The sequence below is a fragment of the Argopecten irradians genome, chromosome 4 (genome assembly GCF_041381155.1).
Source record: "Argopecten irradians isolate NY chromosome 4, Ai_NY, whole genome shotgun sequence".
Taxonomy (NCBI): Eukaryota; Metazoa; Mollusca; class Bivalvia; order Pectinida; family Pectinidae; genus Argopecten; species Argopecten irradians.
The window spans coordinates 35,100,857-35,121,927 of record NC_091137.1 but is presented as its reverse complement, the minus strand read 5'-3'; the positions used below and the strand labels follow the sequence as shown (position 1 = coordinate 35,121,927).

Sequence of the window (21,071 nt, the reverse complement as noted above, 5' to 3'; positions counted from 1 at the left end):
GACACTTAGCCTGTACATTACAGCCTCTTGAATCAAGAAAATGCATGACACTTAGCCCTGTACATTACAGCCTCTTGATTCAAGTAAAGAAAAAATGCATGACACTACTGTACATTTAGTCATGACATGTATTACAGCCTTACAGCATGACACTTAGCCTGTACATTACAGCCTCTGATCAAGAAATGCATGTCATTACAGTATTCAAGTAGAAATGCAAATTATGCATGACATTTTAGTTCTGCTCATAACAGCCTCTTGATTAAAAACAAAACGGCATGACACTTAGCCTTGTACATTACAGCCTCTTGATTCAAGGAAATAAATGACACTTAGCCCTGTACATTACAGCCTCTTGATTCAAGGAAATACATGACACTTGGCCCCTGTACATTACAGCCTCTTGATTCAAGGAAATGCATGACACTTAGCCCTGTACATTACAGCCTCTTGATTCAAGGAAATGCATGACACTTAGCCCTGTACATTACAGCCTCTTGATTCAAGGAAATGCATGACACTTAGCCCTGTACATTACAGCCTCTTGATTCAAGGAAATGCATGACACTTAGCCCTGTACATTACAGCCTCTTGATTTAAGGAAATGCATGACACTTAGCCCTGTACATTACAGCCTCTTGATTTAAGGAAATGCATGACACTTAGCCCTGTACATTACAGCCACTTGATTTAAGGAAATGCATGACACTTAGCCCTGTACATTACAGCCACTTGATTTAAGGAGTGCATGACACTTACCCCTGTACATTACAGCCACTTGATTTAAGGAACTGCATGACACTTAGCCCTGTACATTACAGCCTCTTGATGCAAGAAAATGCATGGCACTTAGACCTGTACATTCCAGCCTCTTCGAGCCAAGAAAATGCATAAAACACAGGTACTGTACAATCTCTTTAGCCAAGAAAATGCATGTAACATAAGTACATGACAACATCTTGAGCCAAGAATATGCATGAAACACGGAAACAGTACAAACTTTTGAGTCAAGAAAATGCATTAAACACAGATACAGTACAACCTCTGGAGTCAAGAAAATGCCTGAAACACAAATACAATACAACCTCTGGAGTCAAGAAAATGCCTGAAACACAAATACAGTACAACCTCTGGAGTCAAAAAAAGGACGACACACAGATACATTACGACCTCTTGAGTCAAGCATAAGTACAGTACGAGCTATTGAGTCAAGAAAATGCATGGAAAAGGGGTACATGACATCCTTTTGAGTCATGAAAATACATAAAACACTGATACAGTACAACCGCTTGAGTCAAGAAAAAAAACAATATCATGTTTTCTATCTTTGTTCTAATCTATAAAAGAAAGGATCCGCAACCCTATTTACACATCGAGTTTTTGGCTTTTTCTATTCAGGTTTATAAGTTTAGTTTCGATTTGTTATTTTCACTACAGTTGTAAAAGAAAACAACATGCCGATACTCACCAAAATGGCGACAGGGTTCTCCCCTTGTGATCATGTGTCCGTTTCCTTTTCATCGAGTTTCCTTTTACTGCTACCATGTCCATTCCTGTTGTATTACTTCGATGGTCAAATCATTCTACCAATTTATTTTGAGTTAACCACTTACTGGACCAGCCATTGGTCATGCTTTACAAAATCATGTGTTCAGGACTTCTTGATATGATCATCTAGTCAAATGCCCACGAAAATAAACCCCCACCAACCAGTAAATCGCGAAAATTTACACCTACGGAATTTAACAATTATACAGAATTGAATGACGAATGTAAGGCCATACAGACATTCGTTCAGTGTCCTCTCCATTTTTTTTAAATACGTAACCATCATTAGTTAACAACTACAAAGTTAACTCTTTTAAAACAAATCTGTATGCGACTCAATCATCAAATATTCCTGACACCTGAAAGTAGGTCTCAAGCATGCCGAGATTAAGTAAGAGATATCAGTGATACTAGTGGTTCGATGGTTGTTCATCCGAACTTTCTGGTACAGTACACGACTTTCTATCGTGCATTTTCCTAAATTCTCTTCGTCCCGGAATGCGTACTTGTGCGTGTGCGGGTAGAAGCGTGGCCAAATACCTTCTCGTGATAAGACAGCGTGTTGGGCATTTGTCATCCTAGGACGGATCTCAACAATTTGTGATTAACAACCTTGTATTCATCAAACTATACCATATCAGTAAAAAAAAGTAATACCGGTTAAATGATAACCAATGTAAATGAAATAGATTACCTTACGTTTAAGTCAAGAGGTCAGATCAACATTTTTACCAATAATATGTAGTCTTAGAAATAAGATGTTTGGTCCGTAATATGCTGTTGAATACTTTCAAGTTTTTATGATATAAATAAAATGATATTGACCTTCATTGCAGGTCATGGCTTTTAAAATAATCACATGAGCAAGAAACAATTCTAATGGTATAAGCTATCTTTCACGCAACAAAAATACTTTATGTCATTTCGACGCAAGTGTTAGTGAAACCTTGGTAATTTTTACAATGACATTGATCTTCCTTTGAAGTCATACGATTCAAAACCCTATAGGCTGATATACCTTATATAGGGCCTCTAATATGTTTAGTGGAATGTCACTGACAAAAAATACTAATAATCTACCATACCGGTATTTGCTGAACGAACAAAGTTTTGAAATTTTGATATGATTCTAGTAAGAGTCCAAATACCTGATATTCGTATGCTGAAGAATAAAAACATTCAAAGTCATACGGCCAAAGATTTTTCAAACGAATGAAGCGGCATGTATAGGGACCTGATCTTTGACTTTCGACGTGCCAGGTTTAATGACTTTATTTTATAAATGTCAAAGAACTTAAAAGGCTTATACATGTCAGTAATGTTTTGCCAAATATTTCAGCCAGTACCAACGCTACCAATGTTGATGAAATGCATGACAATACAAAATTTAAAGTGACAGGGTCAAAACAGCTAACATCTTAAAACAAATATATTCAAACAGCAATTCGATAATCTGCACGAGACCTGGTCAGTGAGGCGTGACATTTCATCATGTTTGTCATTTCAGTCTAACAACACTATATTATGAAAGGTTTTTGCGAGAAGTTCCATTATTCAACATTAATCTTTATTATCAATGGCAGTAACCATAATTGGGATTTTTTTTTTTTTTTTTTTTTGTTGGGTTTTTTTCTGAGTTTATACCGTTCAGGACGACATCGTAAAATGTATTTGTTATTTTCATCGAAACATTTAAAACAAAAGCGCTGGTACCAATTTTCAAACATGGCGGTTTAGTAACCCACCAGCATTCGTTAGGCATCACGACTGATCTTTGTGAACTTTACCGCGTGGTAACAATCTGTCGGTTGATCCGAGACTGTGAACTTGCACTGTCTGAGTAAAAACAAAGATTGGCGTTATTGCATTGATATGAAGGCAGTGTTCTCGGTAGCGTCACGCTGTATACAGACCTTCTGTTAAACCCAACCTCTTTATTTATGTATGACATTAAAAACAAAAACGTCTTTCTTTGTCGGCTAACTGGATGACGCGCCACTGATGCGGCTTAATCTGTCTCAAAGCGAACGCCTTGGCGACATCGTCTGTCTCGCTAGCTTGGGAGCAATCATTTCCCCGCTGTTTCTGTCTCCAATGCTAGCTACAAAGTGCACACGTACATTACGTGCATGAGAAGGTTGTAGTCAAACTCGCGGAATAGTTTCATTCGGTAATCTGACTCAGGAATACACAATACTTAAACAAGTTATTACACAATATATAGCTTTTGACTAATTAGTTTTGTATAACTCTCGCATTCGGAGATAGCATCTATGTACACACACACGCTCACTTATAACGTGGTTTAGTAATAAACAAATAAATGCACCCCCTATATATATGTATAACTATGAACGAGACAGTATGTGGTGATTTCAACCAAGGATAACACTAGCATCTAACCATAATTATAAGGAAAATTACAAGTGATCCTCGCACTGTTGACTATGTTCGCCGAATTCATCAAATGGACTGCTGTAGACAGTCAGTCAGACTGCCTAGATCCAGAGGCCCCATATAAAATATATACATACACCAGTATCTCCTTTCAAACTGTAGGGCACGTCTCGGGGCGCGCGCTAGACGTTCTGACGCGACAGACTGACACCGCGAGCGGGGAGAGCCTGTCGAGGTGGGCGCCGGGTCAAATTTTCTGTCTGGCATACAGTCACCGGCTGACGCACAGTCGCATTGCCTTACCATTAATTTAAGCAGGCAGGCGCCAGGCACGGAACGAAAGGCCCAGTGCTTCGATTTTCTGTACTACTTATGATCAGATAAACACTCGATGTCGACTCTGTCTGCCTGATGCTCACTTCACAATATTGGCTAACTTGGTTGTTGGCAGTTTATTAGTCTCAAATCTATTTGTCTGTATTAAAATTTTCATGTGGCAAACGCGAGAGTCGAGGCGACACTGGGATAGGCGTAAGTGTTTTTAGAGAAAGAGGTTGTGTATCGTGTTTGTATTGATTCGAGCTCGTGCACAAACAACTATAATTTTCTATATTTTCCTGGGTATTTGGTGTACAGAAAGGACAGACTACGACTTCTCTCTTCCTGTCTTCATCTTCACGTCGCCACTGTGTGTCAGTAGGCACGTGCGAACCAGGGTGTGTAGTTTAACAGAAAATTGCATTGGTTGACTTGAAACAGTGGTGAATTATATCTATTCTAACAGATAGATCTCATGTTAATATTATCAAATTCAGTGTCATTGACGAAAATGCCAGGATTTTAATTTCCTCTTCTTCTTCAACAGATTTTCATCGAAATGGTGCTTCTACGTCGCAAGCTAACAATGAAACAGTATTGACACCTTTACGAAAGAGTTGTAAGGTAAGTGATACACAACTATCGGGAGTGTATTCATGGCCGAATGCATTAAATTGTGTCTGGTTGTTGAAATGCCATAGAAATACTAATTTTATAGAAAATTGAAAATGATAAACTGATACGTTTTCTATCAGAAACGGGACTAATTATTCAGTATCGTCAATGAAAGTACGTTCATATGACTGATTCGGTTTCCCCTTACATCTAGTTGGGGGTTAGATGTCCAGAGGATAATAGAAGTAAACAAATGTGGCGTAGTTGTTGTTTAGTCACAAGACCTTGTGAAATCAATTAAAACTTACTCAATCTAAATATATACTGCTGTCTACTTCACTAACCTTCTAATACGATATTCTATGCGGCAATATCAAGCACTTCTGAGGTATCATCCCTCATGATGATGCTTTTCATTCATTACTATATGTTATACTGTTGTAATTTTCGAATGATAACCTACCATGTAACTTGTCTATTATCTATAAGTGTCCCTTCAAAATTTTCCATTTTCTGTTTGTCAAATTAATTGAAACAACAATCTTAAAATATAATTAGTATTTTGGTGGTATTAATTAATTAGATTAACCCCCCCACAAAATTACATCAAAAAGTTAAGTATTAAAGAAATAAACATTATCATAGATAAATGCGAGGAAATCCTTGATAAATAATTCCATGTTATAACATAAATTACGTTAATTTTGTACTAAAATCGTCTATATTGCATTTGCAAGCTGATTTTAAAAGGATTTCATTCAAAACGTGTATACAATTTGTCTGCAAATTGCATAAAAAAAAAAATCATGATGTGTGCAAGATGTCTTTCACATAGGCGACCTAACCTAAACAGTCTAATTATAGACCCGCCACAGCAGTCTACCTGTGGTTACCTGTGTTAGGGCAGGTATACAGGTACTGTAAGGTGTTGTGGCTCGTGTCATACCTGTCGGCAGGTGTGTGTATCGTTACAATGAGCGTTTAAAAGTACATGAATGTACTGAATAGTGTAACCAACGATACATCACTTAACCAAATGCCGAGATAAACGTCATACTTTCTGAAGTTTAGAGTGTTTTTCGTGATATTTTGCACAATTTAGTATAAATTTGCCAAACACTTTTCACAGTGTTTCACAATGAACATGTTGTTTTATCTTTTTGAAAGTACACCAATTTGACGATATAGACAGGTGACATTTTGATACTTGACACATTCTATGATGACCATTGACGCATATTTTTTTTATTATAGTTTACTGACGTTTGACAATTGATACTCAATGTCAAACAGGTGCTACTTTGATGATTGACTTATTTTGTTAGATACATACTATATTCACTATCGACATATACTAGTTTTTAATACGATTAATAAAAATACAACCATATGTGCTATTTTGATAATTTACATATTTCATAGACACCATCTATTTGCATCATTTACATGTTGTTTTGCAACTATTATCTGCTTCAATTATTCACACATGCACATATTTTTCTATTAAAGACAAGCAAAATTTTGAAATTTGACGGACATATATATAATCACATCATGCCTGAATAGATTTCAATGCCAATATGGGGGTGTTATTAGACATGGTTGGATTAATGCCATAACACTAGTTTGACAATAGAGAGACCTTTATGTACATATCTGCCATAGACAAATGATATCGTTGTAAATGATAAGTGTAATTTTGATAGAACTTGCATCCTCTGTTGCAAAGTAGATAGAACGAATATACGCACCCGGCCTACTATACGTTTCGGCCGGGTACGAATTGGTCCCTATGTGTCGTTGTGGAGCACTGCCTCCGAAAATCACTCGGGCACAGTTTTCTATACTTTGTTGTAGGTTTCCAATTATCTGATGCGTATACATGCATTTACATATTATTTTTGTCCAAAACAAACATAACTACCATTTTTAATATCTATCGTACCGCTCACACTGCGTCATATTCACAATTTCTGGACTTGCCGTAATAACCCCCTTCAGAAAGACCTTCATATGTATTACGTGAAAAAAAATGCCTCGGTGGATTTTTGATAACCTACGAGGTTCAGTTTTATTGCCTAGTAAGTTAGCGATATCGAACAAGTAAGATGAAATGCAAATAAACGTTTTATAATAGTTTGCATAATCATTACTTTGCTCCATTAGCAGTAATAGGCACCAATTGTAGCTCTAAAGACGACACAATTTTCTGTCTAAAAGTCTTTTGAGCTACAATATTGCAGCTACAAAGTAGACACTCGCATTTTGACATCTTTGGTGCTGAATTTGATTTTTGATACTTATTTTGAAACCTAACACATCTTTTTTATCGTTCGCCATGTTTCTACAGACTTTTTAACATATTAATCGTCACCATGTTTTAACATTTGACTCGATACTTTTAATAATGATTAATGAATGTTATTTTATTAATTTTGTTACTTTCATTAATGCCTTTCCTACTATTGGGTAAAAACATTGCATGAAATTGGCATGTGACAGAAAAATTAGCCTTTGATTTGCATTTGCACCGATAAAACACTGTCTTGGCAAGTAAATTCAACAAGCTTTTAAGAACAAACTTTTTTTACATCTAATGTTCTGGGAAAAATGAAAAAAACACTATTTTTACATCTTATGTTCTTGAAAAATGTGAAAACTTTTTCTTGATAGCAATGCCTGAATAGATAACAGAGTTATTAGATTATATAGGTGAAAACAAATTAATGTTTATATTTTGCGATCATGCCAATGGTTCTAATGATAGATCAGACTCCTTATTTTCCTTTTCACTTTGATGACTGTTTACATCGGCCGATGATAATACAGATCGAACCACAAGGACGCCGAATTCTTCCTCTGGCAATGAAATATACTTCTGTCGCTATAAAATTTATTTATATCGTTAGTGATAGACAAAGTGACATTCGGAATCCCCACAGTAATGATTTTTTGCGGTTAAACAAGTTACGGTAAAAGGTTGGTGCCTCTGCGTATGGACTAGCGGACATGAGGCGCCATTAGTCTTGTGAAGCTATAACATGGATTTAAATGGCGACAGTATAGACTCCCACTGCCTTTTAGACATCCACTCATCCTGACTTCATCCCACAAAATCATTTACAGTGGTATTGCTCGTGAAACATGATTGATTATATCAGATAATCTATTAGTGTTGATTTCCGCCCAGCAAAATTTATATGGTTACTTCACTGATAGTCACATTTATATAGTTACTTCACTGATTCATTGTACCCGATAATTTTTATTTATGCTTAAGGGTTCTACTTTAAAAGCAAACACACCAAGATATATATCGTCTTTTTTCAAAATTAAGTCGGCTATGTTCAAAATTCTGAAATCTATGAGAGGTTGTGGACAAAGAACAAATCTTGGAATTCTTACTGAAAATACCCCCGAGACAGTAACTGGTTGGTGTGTATGATTGTAACATGTCAGAGGGGTTTGTACATTTTAACAAAATAACATATATATTTGTATGCAATTCTATAAAAGATATTTAATCCTTAATATGATGTTACACTGCACATTTTTGTCCTAAAAACGGTAACTTATTCCTGTATTGAGTGCTTTATTTTCATCTTGTACTTTTCATTTTGAGTTGATAATGATATGTGATCAATACTAGTATATGCAAATTAACTTTTACTGCTTAATGAATAATGTGTTACACAATTGTAACAATCAAATTATATTTAATCGTAGAATATATGTGAAATATGTCTAAAACTTACTTACATTTCTAAAAGCATATATTACTTAAATAGACTTTTTTCACGACTAAACATTAAGTGCTATTTATACGAGTTGAAAAAATTAAATGTGTTGTAAATAGATAATAAAAAATCTTGATGTCAATTGGCATTGTCCATTAACATTATTAAGTTATCGCGAATTACGTCCAACGCATTTTGCTGTCTAGATAATGTAACAGTAGTCAGGATTTTCATCACAATCTTAATTTACAATCAAAAATCATAATCAGTAATGTCAAATCATATTAAGAGAAAATAATATATTTTCGTTAGATTATATCACATTATTTTTACAATGATTTTATAGCCACATTTCTATCAGTAGTAGTGAATAGTTACTTTTCACCATAGCAATTAACGCAAATCCAATGAGGTAATCTACCTTGATTTTATGGATAGCTTCCAATGTTGACACTATCCTTTGGCAATGTAATCGATTTTCTTGCATTTTTATTGGCATGGTTATAATGAAATATATGTCTGTACGTGCTGCGTCATCCATTAACAAAATGAACGTTGTAATATGTCATTAAGTTTTGAAATTGACAAATTGAACGTTTTTAAGTTTCATCCAGACTTAAAATTGACCTGATGATTTGTAATATATAAACTTATTTACATTGTGTCACATATGTTAATTGTATTTACCATCAGTAAAACATGTTACATAATTCATTAAACAATTTCTAGTAATGGCCTACATAAATGAAATCAGTAAATGATTATTATATAATATGTTGTTTTATTAATTATTTGGTTAATTTTGTTATGGTGAGATGAACGGATTTGACATTGAACAAATGAGCTTGACATACCTTAAGTTTCCGTGACGTCCTTTTACATAACCCGACAGACATTAATCATTTCATTATTTTATTTTCATGGATTTACACTATCTACGTTCGCCCTATAGAAACAGACACTCGACAGGCAGATACAGAATTGTACATATCGTTTACTAGTATAAACACTTGCAATATAGTAGAGTACCTTTAAAGTGAACAGTCGGGCAAGTATGGCTAAAGTCGGTAAAAATGGTGTGAATGTATCCAGTATAATTTCTTATGGAACAGAAAAATAAACTTTCTCGTCAAAATCTGTCTGCGTACGTAGAAAATAATTTTAAATATAGGAATCCTTAAACGTCCTCCCGGCTGACTACATAATGTATGTCCGTGGTTACATTTCCACGCAGCCTCGCTTTCAATGCTTTCAACTTTTCTTTATTTCAATGGTCAGAACTGGGAAACGTAAGCAGAACTTGACCGTCGTATTAATATGTGAGAACTTTTGGAAGACCAATGAACGCATTTAGGCTGGTTTTCTTTGCCCGACTATTCACTTTAAATGAGATACGGTACGACCAAAATCCTAGGTAATCATCCTTCCTTCTAGGAGTCAACATTGATTGTATTATATCATAAGACAAGTGTTGATACGAAATCAAACATCGGTCAACTCTGGATGATATACCTGATTTTCATTTTACATTCTTGAAATTAATACATATATTGAAAATAAAATTGAGAATTCAATAAATGTTAAACTGTTGAAATAATGCTGTCTTTTGCAATGTATTGTATTTGGTTACATTTTACCATGTATATGATTATTGTAACTTTAACAGGGTTATACCAATAGGATAAGAAGTATACATGTATATCAAATACTTTACCAGACGATTAAAAATAAAATATAAATCGTTAATTCATTTAGATTTGGAGATGGTATATAGTGCCGCTCATGAGGCCATTTAAGGTTGGAAGTAGTACACAAGTTTACATAAGACTAATTCTATGTAACTAACATACTTTCATGGGTGAAAGTCGTACAGTTACCAATAATACTAAACAAAGAAATGTTTTATTATAAGACTGTTTATTATTTGTAAAGAGTAGATAATTAGATATATGTATGTACGTAAATAGAGACTAGCTGATAATTAGCCCGAAGGACTCATCCCCATAACCTAGACAGTATCTCACCATTATCTAGGAAGCTTCTGTCTACCAGTGCCAGTCTGGGTCCGGTTCTATTGAAGTCGTGTGTTTGACTACTTTATTAGAAAATTACTGTTAGTAAAGACATGTAAAACCCGTATAAGACATTCAAACTTTATCTTCTAGTCAATATACAACTTTTGAACTTATCTATAATGATTTTGAAGATTGCATGGCATTGAATATTCTCTACATTACCGGTACACATTGTCTTGTAAAATCAATTACATTTTTATAACTACAACGCGTGTATTATTTTGAAGTAATCCATTGTACTTCAGAAACCAATTCATGAAAGCTAGTTTTTCTAAGCGTTCATTTTACAATAGTTAATAGCAATTTGAATTGTGTTCATTTCATTTTCTCCATATTTCGAAAGGCTTAATGAATTTTCATCTCTTACTATTTCAGAAGTCTGGTCATTAGATCTTAAATCGTTAACAAGATTTTCTCAGCAAAATTCTAACACTAAATTAACTCCCCTTGTTTAAGTCTAGAATCAGACAAAAATATATAATTTCAAAATACTATTTTGATAATTTTGATCATTGGTGGCGAGTGTACATTTTCACATTTCAAAATACTTTAACGTGTATGATGACCTTGTTGAACTCTTCATCTATTTTTATATATTACAGTATGGGGTCAGCGGAAATCCATGGCATTACCTTGTAAAGATATCAACGAGAAAATAGGAAAATTAGCAATATGAAAGCCGACAGGGATAATGGAAGCCAGAAGATCTTCACACCGTGGTGTTTGGACCAGTACGGTACTACATCCACTGATAATCGTGATGTGACGGAGGAAAATAGACATGGACGTCAAGGTAATGATGGTCTTCACAAATTTGAAAGTAATAATGACATTAAGCACGTATTCAGTCCGTGGGAACAAGAAAAGTATAACTATCTTTCCGTTAAACGGAACTTACTGAGTGGTTCGGAAGGCTGTCTCGACTATTGTGGAAAACAGTCGCTTTGTAATGAAACTTCATCTTGTGATAGGCTTTTGAATGACAGTGTCAGTGGCAAGATCGACTTAGGAAATCAACAAGAAAACGGAGAGACAGAAACATCGAGTCAAAATGGAACAAGTGTAATAGATACAGACACAAAGACAGGAGACAGATCGTGTGAAAGCAAACGGGTTTCAAATGCGAAAGAGACGGACAGTTTACGTCAAAGCAAAATGGAATTAAAAAACACGGAGACAAGAGCGAATAAATCGTGCCAGAACAAAATCGTTTCCAAAAATCATAACTTAAGAGATACACAACATTTAAGTGCAAGACCTCGGAGCAGAGATCAATGTCATAAAGATTTTTCACTAAACTCTGCAAGTGTTAGTTCATTATGGAATTACAAAAGCATAAATGACAATGTTTTATATACATCCGCGAGTCTAGGTTGTGAGCCAGATAAAATCACTCGTCATAGAAATCCTAGCTCTACAGACATCTGTTCTCGAAAATCAAGAAAGCGTTCTGTGGATTCATCAGATTCAAATATCGAAAATAAGGAAAACTTCACATCACATTCTCCCGGGCGTGATTCTGATAACAAAAGTCCCCGGACAAGTCTTTATACCAGTGACGACACGTATGAGCCTATGAATAAATTGTGCAAAGTATCAAATGTTTTACACAACTCAATGGAGAACTTAATGCAGTATGCCGAAGTGTTGTACAAGTGTAAGTTATGTACGACTTTGCCCTCTATACTGACATCACGTGATAGTTTTCTGTCACACGTCAGTGAAGAACATTTACCCAACAATGATCAGCTCAAAGAGTGCGGTCGATGCTGTTTGCGGTTTGGCACCGTCGAGGATCTTCGCACCCATATATCTTCGGAACACAAAAACGTATATGACGACAAACAACAGGATAAAATAAATAAAAAATGTCCCAAAATCCTTAATCGAGCACAACCGGGATTTAGAGCTAGAGATAATTTCAAAGGTCAAAAGAGGTCACCAAGTTTTCTGAGGTCAGACTCAGATGATTTAGAATCGGGTAGTCAGAAACTAGTTGAGGATATAACTGTAGCAGAGGATCAAGAAACAACATCCCATCCACCAAAATTAGTGATCACTCACGGAGTCGAACGCAGTGTGCACCTTGCTCCTACACAAAACATATCACATCTACAGAAGCTAACGGATCAGATTATTGCCTCAAACAAACAGGAAAAGGACGGATGCCAGCGTCTTAGTCCAAATACAAATCCCATCATAATGACGCCCTGTTATACAGCGGAGTTCGGTCAGTTCACCAAACTAGTAAGAGAAGGGGGAAACATCGTGTATTTCTGCCAGTTGTGTAATTGGAAATCACAGGTGAAAATGCAGTTCCAAACTCACTGTTCTGGTTCTCATCATATAAATAAAGTCAAGGCTGCAGACCAAACTGATCCTGATGAGTCAGCAACACCTTTATCATTAGACAGTAAAGGTCAGAAATCTGAAAAGAAATCCACAGACTATAAAGAACCAGTTGGATGGACCCCAAGGGGACACATGTCTTTTCTTACAGAAACGTCAGGATTTCATATGGGAAATTCACTTTCAAAAACGGACAAGGAATATGGAGGTTTCAAAGACAAGGCCTCCAATTCTAGATCGCACGAAGAAAATATGAAAACTGAAATGAAATTTATGGACAAAACAAAAGATGCTAATGTAGATGAGAAACTTGAAAAGAACATGGAAGTTGAAAAAGAACATAGAAGAAATGACAAAGAAGGAAGGACCGAGAATAAGGATAACAAAGCAAATCAGTATGAAAAAGAGGAAATGGTGAAGGTGAAGCAGAACAAGAGAAAACGAGCTGCTCCAGTAGTGCTGAGGAACCAGGCGGACTGTGAAGAAGGCTGGGGCTCCGACGAGTATGACGATTGTGATAGCGACATATCTACAGGAAGTCCTCACAGGCAGCACAGATCAGGCAGTGGTGGTAAGAGACGATTGCTTGGGAAAACAAGGAGTCCCGAGGATAGAGGTCAATTCCAGAGAAGCTCAAGGCAGGAGAAGGATCAGTCCTTGTCAGTAAAGGATAGGCTTTACCCCTCAGGAGGTTGGGAAGGCGAGGATGAATCATGGAGTCCCCAAATGGGAGAACAGTCTATAGCTCATTCTAGGTCTCCAATCCCAACTGCATCAGCTTCACGCCCTACTCCCCCCCCGGTAGTAAATATGTATCCAAACCACACACCGCCTGTAAAACTTACTAGCTCGGGATTACAGGAAGAAGAGATGGAAAAGACAGCTTCGATGATACGTCATTACTTTGAATCACAGCTCGGATTTAGGGGTCTAGATCGGCCAATCAAGTATCCCTCTGCTGCAGACTGGCCGATCCCACCACAGACATCTAATAGAAATGGAGAACAAAGTTCGTCTGCGAAGGGATCTGGCTATTGTCCCCGAGAAACACCGTACATGTACAACTGCTCCTTGTGTGATTTCGGTTGTGCAGACATGTCCGAATACCGATTGCACTTTGACACTGAGCATGGACAGGCTACAGACCTCGAGACTGGAGATGCAGCTTCGGACGGACGGGGAGAGTCCTGGAAAATGTGGAAGATAAAAGAAATATTACCAGGTTGGTACTGAATTAGAATATTTAGACATTTTCTTACAATACAACGTACATTTGCCATTCATTATATAAAATAATTATGAAAGTGTTTCAATCTCCTCTTTCTCATGAGCCATATCATGCACGGCATAATTGAATGAGTGTTAACTTTTCATTCAGATTTGATATGCGTGTTCCCGCGGGGCAATGTATCACGTGACTTGCTCCTCCAGAAGATCAGCATCATCCTGAATCTACCAGAGGCCACACAGTGGGGACCAGCCTGCAACAAAGCAGTTCGAGAACAGTTTCCTCATAGTCTTGCACAGCGCAAGGGCAAATACAAGAAATATCCTTTTATCTATTAGAACTTTAGGGTCATTAATAGAAATGAAATTAAAATTTGCGAATTGTTTAATAACCAAAATGACATTAATGTTATCATTTTGGCTTATAGTTTAGCAAGGCATTTTAACAAATGATCCGTTGACCGGCTAAGTATTATCCTATATAAAAGCATTTTACTAACACAATATGCATATTGTAGACTTGAATTGGAACTTAAATGCCATTGTTGTAACATGTCACTATATCATGTTATGGGCTGCTTCTTTACTATTCCTTCAATCCTTTTCATTGCCTAAACGTAGCAGTTTTATGAAAAAAATTTACCTTGACCTTGAGAAACGACTTTCTTCTTTGGCGTGGCGCTGAATGAGCATGTGCAAGAGCAGGAGGAGGTGAGTGATGGTGAGGGGGTAACATACCAACCACTGCGAGATATGTCACAGGACATGGAGAAAATCCTCGGACACCTTCACTGTACGTATATATGTAACTCCATACATTAAATACTTTTTTACGAACAAAAGTCGTTCAGGGATATTTTGTTCTGGGGTTTCACTCTCGTTACAAGAACAAGAAATTATAAGATTATCAAATAATCAATATCTTTAGCCATTTGCAAATAGACTTCTATTGATCCTATCTTCGCTTCGAGTATAGCCAAATTTTTCTTCTTCTGTTTTTACTTCAATTATTGTATCTAAAATCATTACTACGACAGCATTTTGTAGCTGTATAAAGTTAAGTTTGATGTATATCTTTACTAGGTTCATTATACTTGAAACCATGAACAGCTGTATCACACAAAATATTTGTTGTTTCAGCGTTGGTACAGTGGACTGGGGATTTGGACTCGGGGGTCTCACGGGACGAGATACTGGAACTGTTAAAGGGGCGTATTGAGGAGCCCGATGTCCAGCATTGGGGCGTTCAATGTAACCGAGCCATCCGTGTTCTGTTTCCGAACGTGGAAATGAAGCGAAAGGGGAAATACAAAACATATCCTTTTGTCAACGACCAACGACTATTTATTTAGCACATGGTTGCTATTAGAATGCATATGCGTTCTTTGAAAACATTCATTTGTTACGAGTTATAGCTTTGTTGGTACAGATATTCTGAATCTTAAGGAAACTGTTTTGGTTTGCCAAAGACATATTTAAGCGTTTAGAAAATGTTTAAACAGTGATCCTTTACGGATTTGAATAGAGGTTAATATATGACCGTCGACAGATTATAAGCAAAGATATTTTTGTCATTTATTTCAAATGTGTTTTTTTAATTCATCTCTATCTTCGCTTTATGTAAGGATATTTGCTCGTCACTTTCTTATGTAGCATGACGACTACAGCAGTGAACACATCTAAATGATCATCGAAACTTCCCAAAAAAAACATTCACTCGTTGTGTAACGATCCTTACATAAGCCGCCCTGAAGAAAGTATTTAGAAATGTATTATATTTATAATTACCTTAACTTGTTTACTACAGTATTTTTTGGTGTAGACTTCAGACAAGATATACACAAACAGGTAGGTCATATCGCTTAAGAATGTCTATTTACTGTAAACGTACCTATTTTATCGCTTTCCGCGCCAGACCTATAGCACTAAAAGAATGCACTAAATGTATTTTCTATATGTTATTTTCTATATGTGCGCGAATTCATAATTGCACTAAGCTTTATGTATTTTTAAGTATTTATTGTATGTCAAATTTGGGGGCAATCTGATTAAAATACATATCCTTATTATCACTACGATGGACGGAGTGGTTATAAGGATCTGTGTTTTAATCAGATTTAATTTGGAGGGGGGGTTAGATGGGGCTTTATTTATTTTTTATTTTGTGTTTGATTAGATTTTTTATTTTTGAGGGGTTAATAAACGTTCGTAAATCCTCAACTTTATCTCATGAATCATATAGACAATACACGTTGTATATGAATGACGATATGACATTGTTGGTTTCTGTATAGATTTAGATATTTTAAATCTACAATTTATTGGTTTTCAGGCATTTTTACCGAACAAGAGGGGACGGCCTCGCAAATTCCCCTTCTTTGATCAAGCACAGCAGGTAAGTTGAACAAATTACGTTCGTGAGAGAAATCTTAAAATCACAAAACATGTTTTTGATATTCCCTTAACTTACCATTCGTAAACTGCAAAGTTGCAAAGTTACTGTTGAATGTTCTTAATATATGGTCTTCAATTTGCGATCAAAATTAAGCATTGATGTCACTATTTTTAACTTCATCGGGGTATGGAAAAATTTTGAAAATTTATTTCATAACCTGATGAAATTAAAAAATAGTAATATCAATGATTATAACTAATTTTTCAGGCTACGTGATAATACAAGAAACGTTTGAACGTACTATTAGATTGATTTTCCAATGAGTTAATTTTTCTACATCAATACGCAACGTCGACGTCTCTATTGTGACGTCATGATAACGTCGGGTTTTCGTGCATTCTCGGAAATTTTCTTCATAGTGTATGAAGAAAAGGAATCTGCCAATCAGAGAGTTGGATTTCGTATGAATACAAATAAAAATTAATTATTAGTATGTACATGTAATAGTTAACGTACGTCCATAAGTGTGTTTCCCTTTTTAATATATTGTAGATGGACCAACAAAGTAGTTTGACATGGCTTGAAGCATTGAGGTCGAGCCATGAGGAGCTATATCCCCAGGAGGGAACTTCAGAAGGTCATGGGTCACGCTCTGAACGAAGCTCGGCGACTATCACCAGAGGATGGGGCCCTAGTCTGGGAAACAAAGACTTTGATAAAGACAAGACATCTGGGGACGAAGGGGAATGGCCATCCATAGACAAATTTGGACAGTTTTCCCCATTTCTTCGCTATCGAAAACAAGATGAACGCAGCGGGTTGGACCTAAGCCTTGGTGACAAAAATGCACGTTCATCACCAGGAACAAAGCAGGATTCCTTTCTAAAACTAGGTGAGCAGTCTAGTCCATGGCACGTGCCTCCTGGCCTAGATAATCTCCACGGATCTAGAGGTTTTGGTGGCGAGCTTAGAGATGGCCTTATACGTTCTTTGCTTCAACCTCTTCCTCCCTCCTCTCTTCAACCTTGTCATTTTGATCCGGCCCTACTCTATCGTTTACGAGCATGGCAACGGTCGGCAAGCGACGACGGCGAAGAACCAATAGAGGATGAAGAGGAAAATGACGCTGCCGATGGAGACGATGAGGACAGCAATGCATCTAAATCTAGTCTTGCTGAAAATAAATCTCAGAAACACGAAAAGTCACAGAAGTTAAAACACAGAAGTGTTGGGAAAAAACTTGAGAAAACAAACCACACAAAGAATGTGAGTACATCTCCACAGTTCAAACTTAGTGATAACAGTTGTGTTCATGATAACACAGAACAGCTACAGTGTAAGGGAGATAACTTAGTGCCAAAATCACAAGTTCATGAAAAATCAAGTCATGATCAAGAAAATGAAAAAGACAAAGAAAATATCAAAGAACAATCTTCAGGAGAGCAAGATGAAACAAAAACAAATTTGCAAAGCACTGATGGGGATTTTGGTGCTACGACAGAAGGAAGTTCTTCATTTGACACAACGGATGAAAGGAGTTCTCGGCAGAAGACAAGAGGTGATGCTGAGCAGGTTTAAAACTTTTTTACAGAATTCCTTGAGTACACGAGAGTCACAACTATTTTTCGGTATGGCACATTTTGGGATCTCATGTATGATTCACATGTGTAACTAGTCCGTTTCTAGTTAGCAACGGGCTAAAACGTGAAACTTCCATTTAGATAAAAATGCAAACAAATTATTGTAAAAATATGTGTGTTCTGGTAGTGTAGTTTTGACTTTTTGTCAGAAGTTTAGAAAAGATTAGCATGCAGTACAGATTAAGGAAATTCGTCACTTTGCTATCAAATTATTGCTTGCGTGCTTTGTTGACACACGTAGAAGATAATTTATGCAACAGATACAAGGTTATACAAGCAACTACTGTGGATGATGCTTACTGAAATTTATAAATAAATGTGAGGCTGGTGATCACCGGCAGTGATTTGGATGGGAGATAGTGGTCTGAGGCAGGAAGTGTGGGTTGTACTTGTAGGTAAAAAGGTTGGTTGGGTAGATGGAATAAGCATACATTTGTACTGCAGCGGTTTCCATGGTAGCCAGTTACAGAGAGCTTTTCCACTATAACAGAAATATAAAACTCAAGTGTATGGGTATTTTATGCAATCCAATTAAGTTTATGCATTAAATGTTAAACAGTGCCATATTTGGTATATTTATGCACATTGTGTTTAAATTATGATGTGAGGACTTTTGAATATTAATGGATTTTGGACAGATGTGAGCCTAAAGAAAATTGTATAATGTTTAATCTTTTGATTATCACATTGTTTTGTTCCTAATCGCTTCATAACTATTTTGTCTTCTTTTTATATTACATAATGTAGTCATATGTTCAAGCAATTTTAGTTTGAAGAATATATTATTCAAAATACTTCGAATGACTATATGAATAGCATACTCTGCTTATTCCAAGCATCAAATTGTCTGATTGGCTAGTGGAAATGCCCCTCTATAGTTGGAAGGGTCATGTAAATTAATATAGTTTTGGTTTATCTACTCATACAGGTGTATCATCGTCGATGCTCCATGGGTTACTATCACTGTTTCAATAAGATTGTAGCAAAACTGAAGGCACTGTTTAAGACAAAAAAATAAAACTGGAAGTTTGGCTTTTTGATGTACATCAAAAGGATACTATGGCAGTGATAGTAACTCCTGGAATACTGAGGATGAAGTGTATGGTATATGATTTATGTTTATATCTACAAGCAATATTGAGTCTTTCACGATATGATTTAACAATGCAATAGCTACAACCCAATATGCATGATGTATATAACACATGTACAGATAGTTTATTACCTGTTGTATATTTATGTTGACCAGTGGATTGTTTCAAGAAGACTGTATATACTGCCAACCAAATTATATGGAATGTTTGCCAATTTATTATTATCAAAATCATCATTCAAGTAAATGAATTATCACAGTTTTTAATTTTCTGAATCTACTGCAAAATATTGTGTTCATACATACATACATGATAATATTGACTTTACTCATAGAAAAAAAAGTGATGCTTTCTCTGCTGTCTACAATGGTAGGCAATGCAGCAACAGTGCATTTGAGTTGTCTCCCATGACCATGCAAATAATGATCTCATTTGTAATTTTACTCTATGACAAACTGTAGAATAATAATATCCAGAGTGGACAGATTATCAAGTTCAGAAAAACGTAAAACAACTTGTAAATACCTTCTATAGAAATGACAAATATTATAGTATTATAGATACAGTCAAACCTGTAGCTATTACGACCACTAAGGAAACCCAGAAAAAAAAAGTTTTTTTATAGTCAAGTGGTCTTAATACACAGGTCAAATTGTGTTGAAATTGTTAATTTAGAACCATGAGAAAGTGATCTTATTAAACAGGTGGTCTTTATACAGAGGTTGTCCCTATTACAGGTCAGACTGTATAGTATACGAGACGCTTGAAAATGTCAATGTTGATGTACATTAGTAGTCCCAATATCATTATTAAGCAGAAATCAGCAATATGTGTGTGATTTTTTTATCTATACATGTAATGTATAATAAAGATATATGCAAACTATACGCTATTTATGTTGGAACAACGGAAATTCATATTGCTCTGCTGAACGCATGATGATCTCAAGTATTTTTATACTGTAATATTTAGACGCTTTCAAAAAGGGTAAAAGAAAAGAAGTAGAAAATACTAAATTTTGTTTTCTTTTAAACTATAATGTTCATTAACAAAAATGGTATTCTTCTTAAGCTAATAATCTCGGAATACAAATTTTGCAACGAAATAAAATTTGAAAAAATATAAGTGCAATGATGGCTTAGTGCATTAAATCGCTTACTGTTGAAATAATGATCGTAATATTATAGTTCTATTATTCTATTTTTGAATATTACAGAGTTATTGCACTTGGGGCTAGGTGCTGATTGTGATGTCATGTGCATGAGAGCTTAACATAATATTTTTCAGAGAGAAAACGAAGCAAATTTTGCTCTCAAACATAATGATGTCATGATCAATACCTTCCTGCAAGGAAGATAACTCTGTAATATGCAAAACTTGAATATCACATAAACAATACTACCATGTAATTTTGTAAATTGACAGTAAGTTTTGTTTATAGCTTGTGTGATATTTCTTAGGAGACTTCAGGGTAATCATTTTGGTGTTGCAGTGATTTTGTTTGTGTCTATGAAATTATTGGTACATAAAATGTACACTGTTATTTGTAATACAAGTGCTTATTAAGTTATTTTGCATTGTTAAATTATGTGTTCTTTTTTCAGAGTGTTTTAAATAAAACCTGTTACTCATCAACCAGTGTGTGTTTTCCTCTTGATCTATTTTTTTGTTTTTAA

General features: G+C 35.7%; 1 protein-coding gene across 2 annotated transcripts; it reads left to right on the top strand.

The window, feature by feature from the left end:
- Positions 1 to 4,121: 4,121 nt before the first annotated feature.
- On the top strand, positions 4,122 to 21,026 carry LOC138321450 (uncharacterized). 2 transcript variants are annotated; one of them, XM_069265155.1, is made up of 9 exons: positions 4,122 to 4,476; positions 4,811 to 4,887; positions 11,293 to 14,261; positions 14,418 to 14,586; positions 14,926 to 15,059; positions 15,407 to 15,581; positions 16,069 to 16,114; positions 16,599 to 16,661; positions 17,214 to 21,026. In XM_069265155.1, the coding sequence occupies exons 3-9, from the start codon at positions 11,363 to 11,365 to the stop codon at positions 18,237 to 18,239; spliced, it is 4,512 nt and encodes a 1,503-aa protein (XP_069121256.1). In that variant the 5' UTR covers positions 4,122 to 4,476; positions 4,811 to 4,887; positions 11,293 to 11,362; the 3' UTR covers positions 18,240 to 21,026. The 2 variants fall into 2 exon arrangements, with proteins under 2 accessions (XP_069121256.1, XP_069121257.1); XM_069265156.1 differs by lacking the exon at positions 4,122 to 4,476 and adding an exon at positions 4,490 to 4,661.
- The last annotated feature ends 45 nt before the right edge of the window (positions 21,027 to 21,071 follow it).

Coding starts and splice junctions, on each gene's coding strand:
- LOC138321450 (XM_069265155.1), top strand. CDS start 11,363: ATGAAAGCCGACAGGGATAATGGAAGCCAGAAGATCTTCACACCGTGG. Junction 14,262..14,417: donor GATAAAAGAAATATTACCAG/GTTGGTACTGAA, acceptor CTTTTCATTCAG/ATTTGATATGCGTGTTCCCG. Junction 16,662..17,213: donor TCTTTGATCAAGCACAGCAG/GTAAGTTGAACA, acceptor AATATATTGTAG/ATGGACCAACAAAGTAGTTT.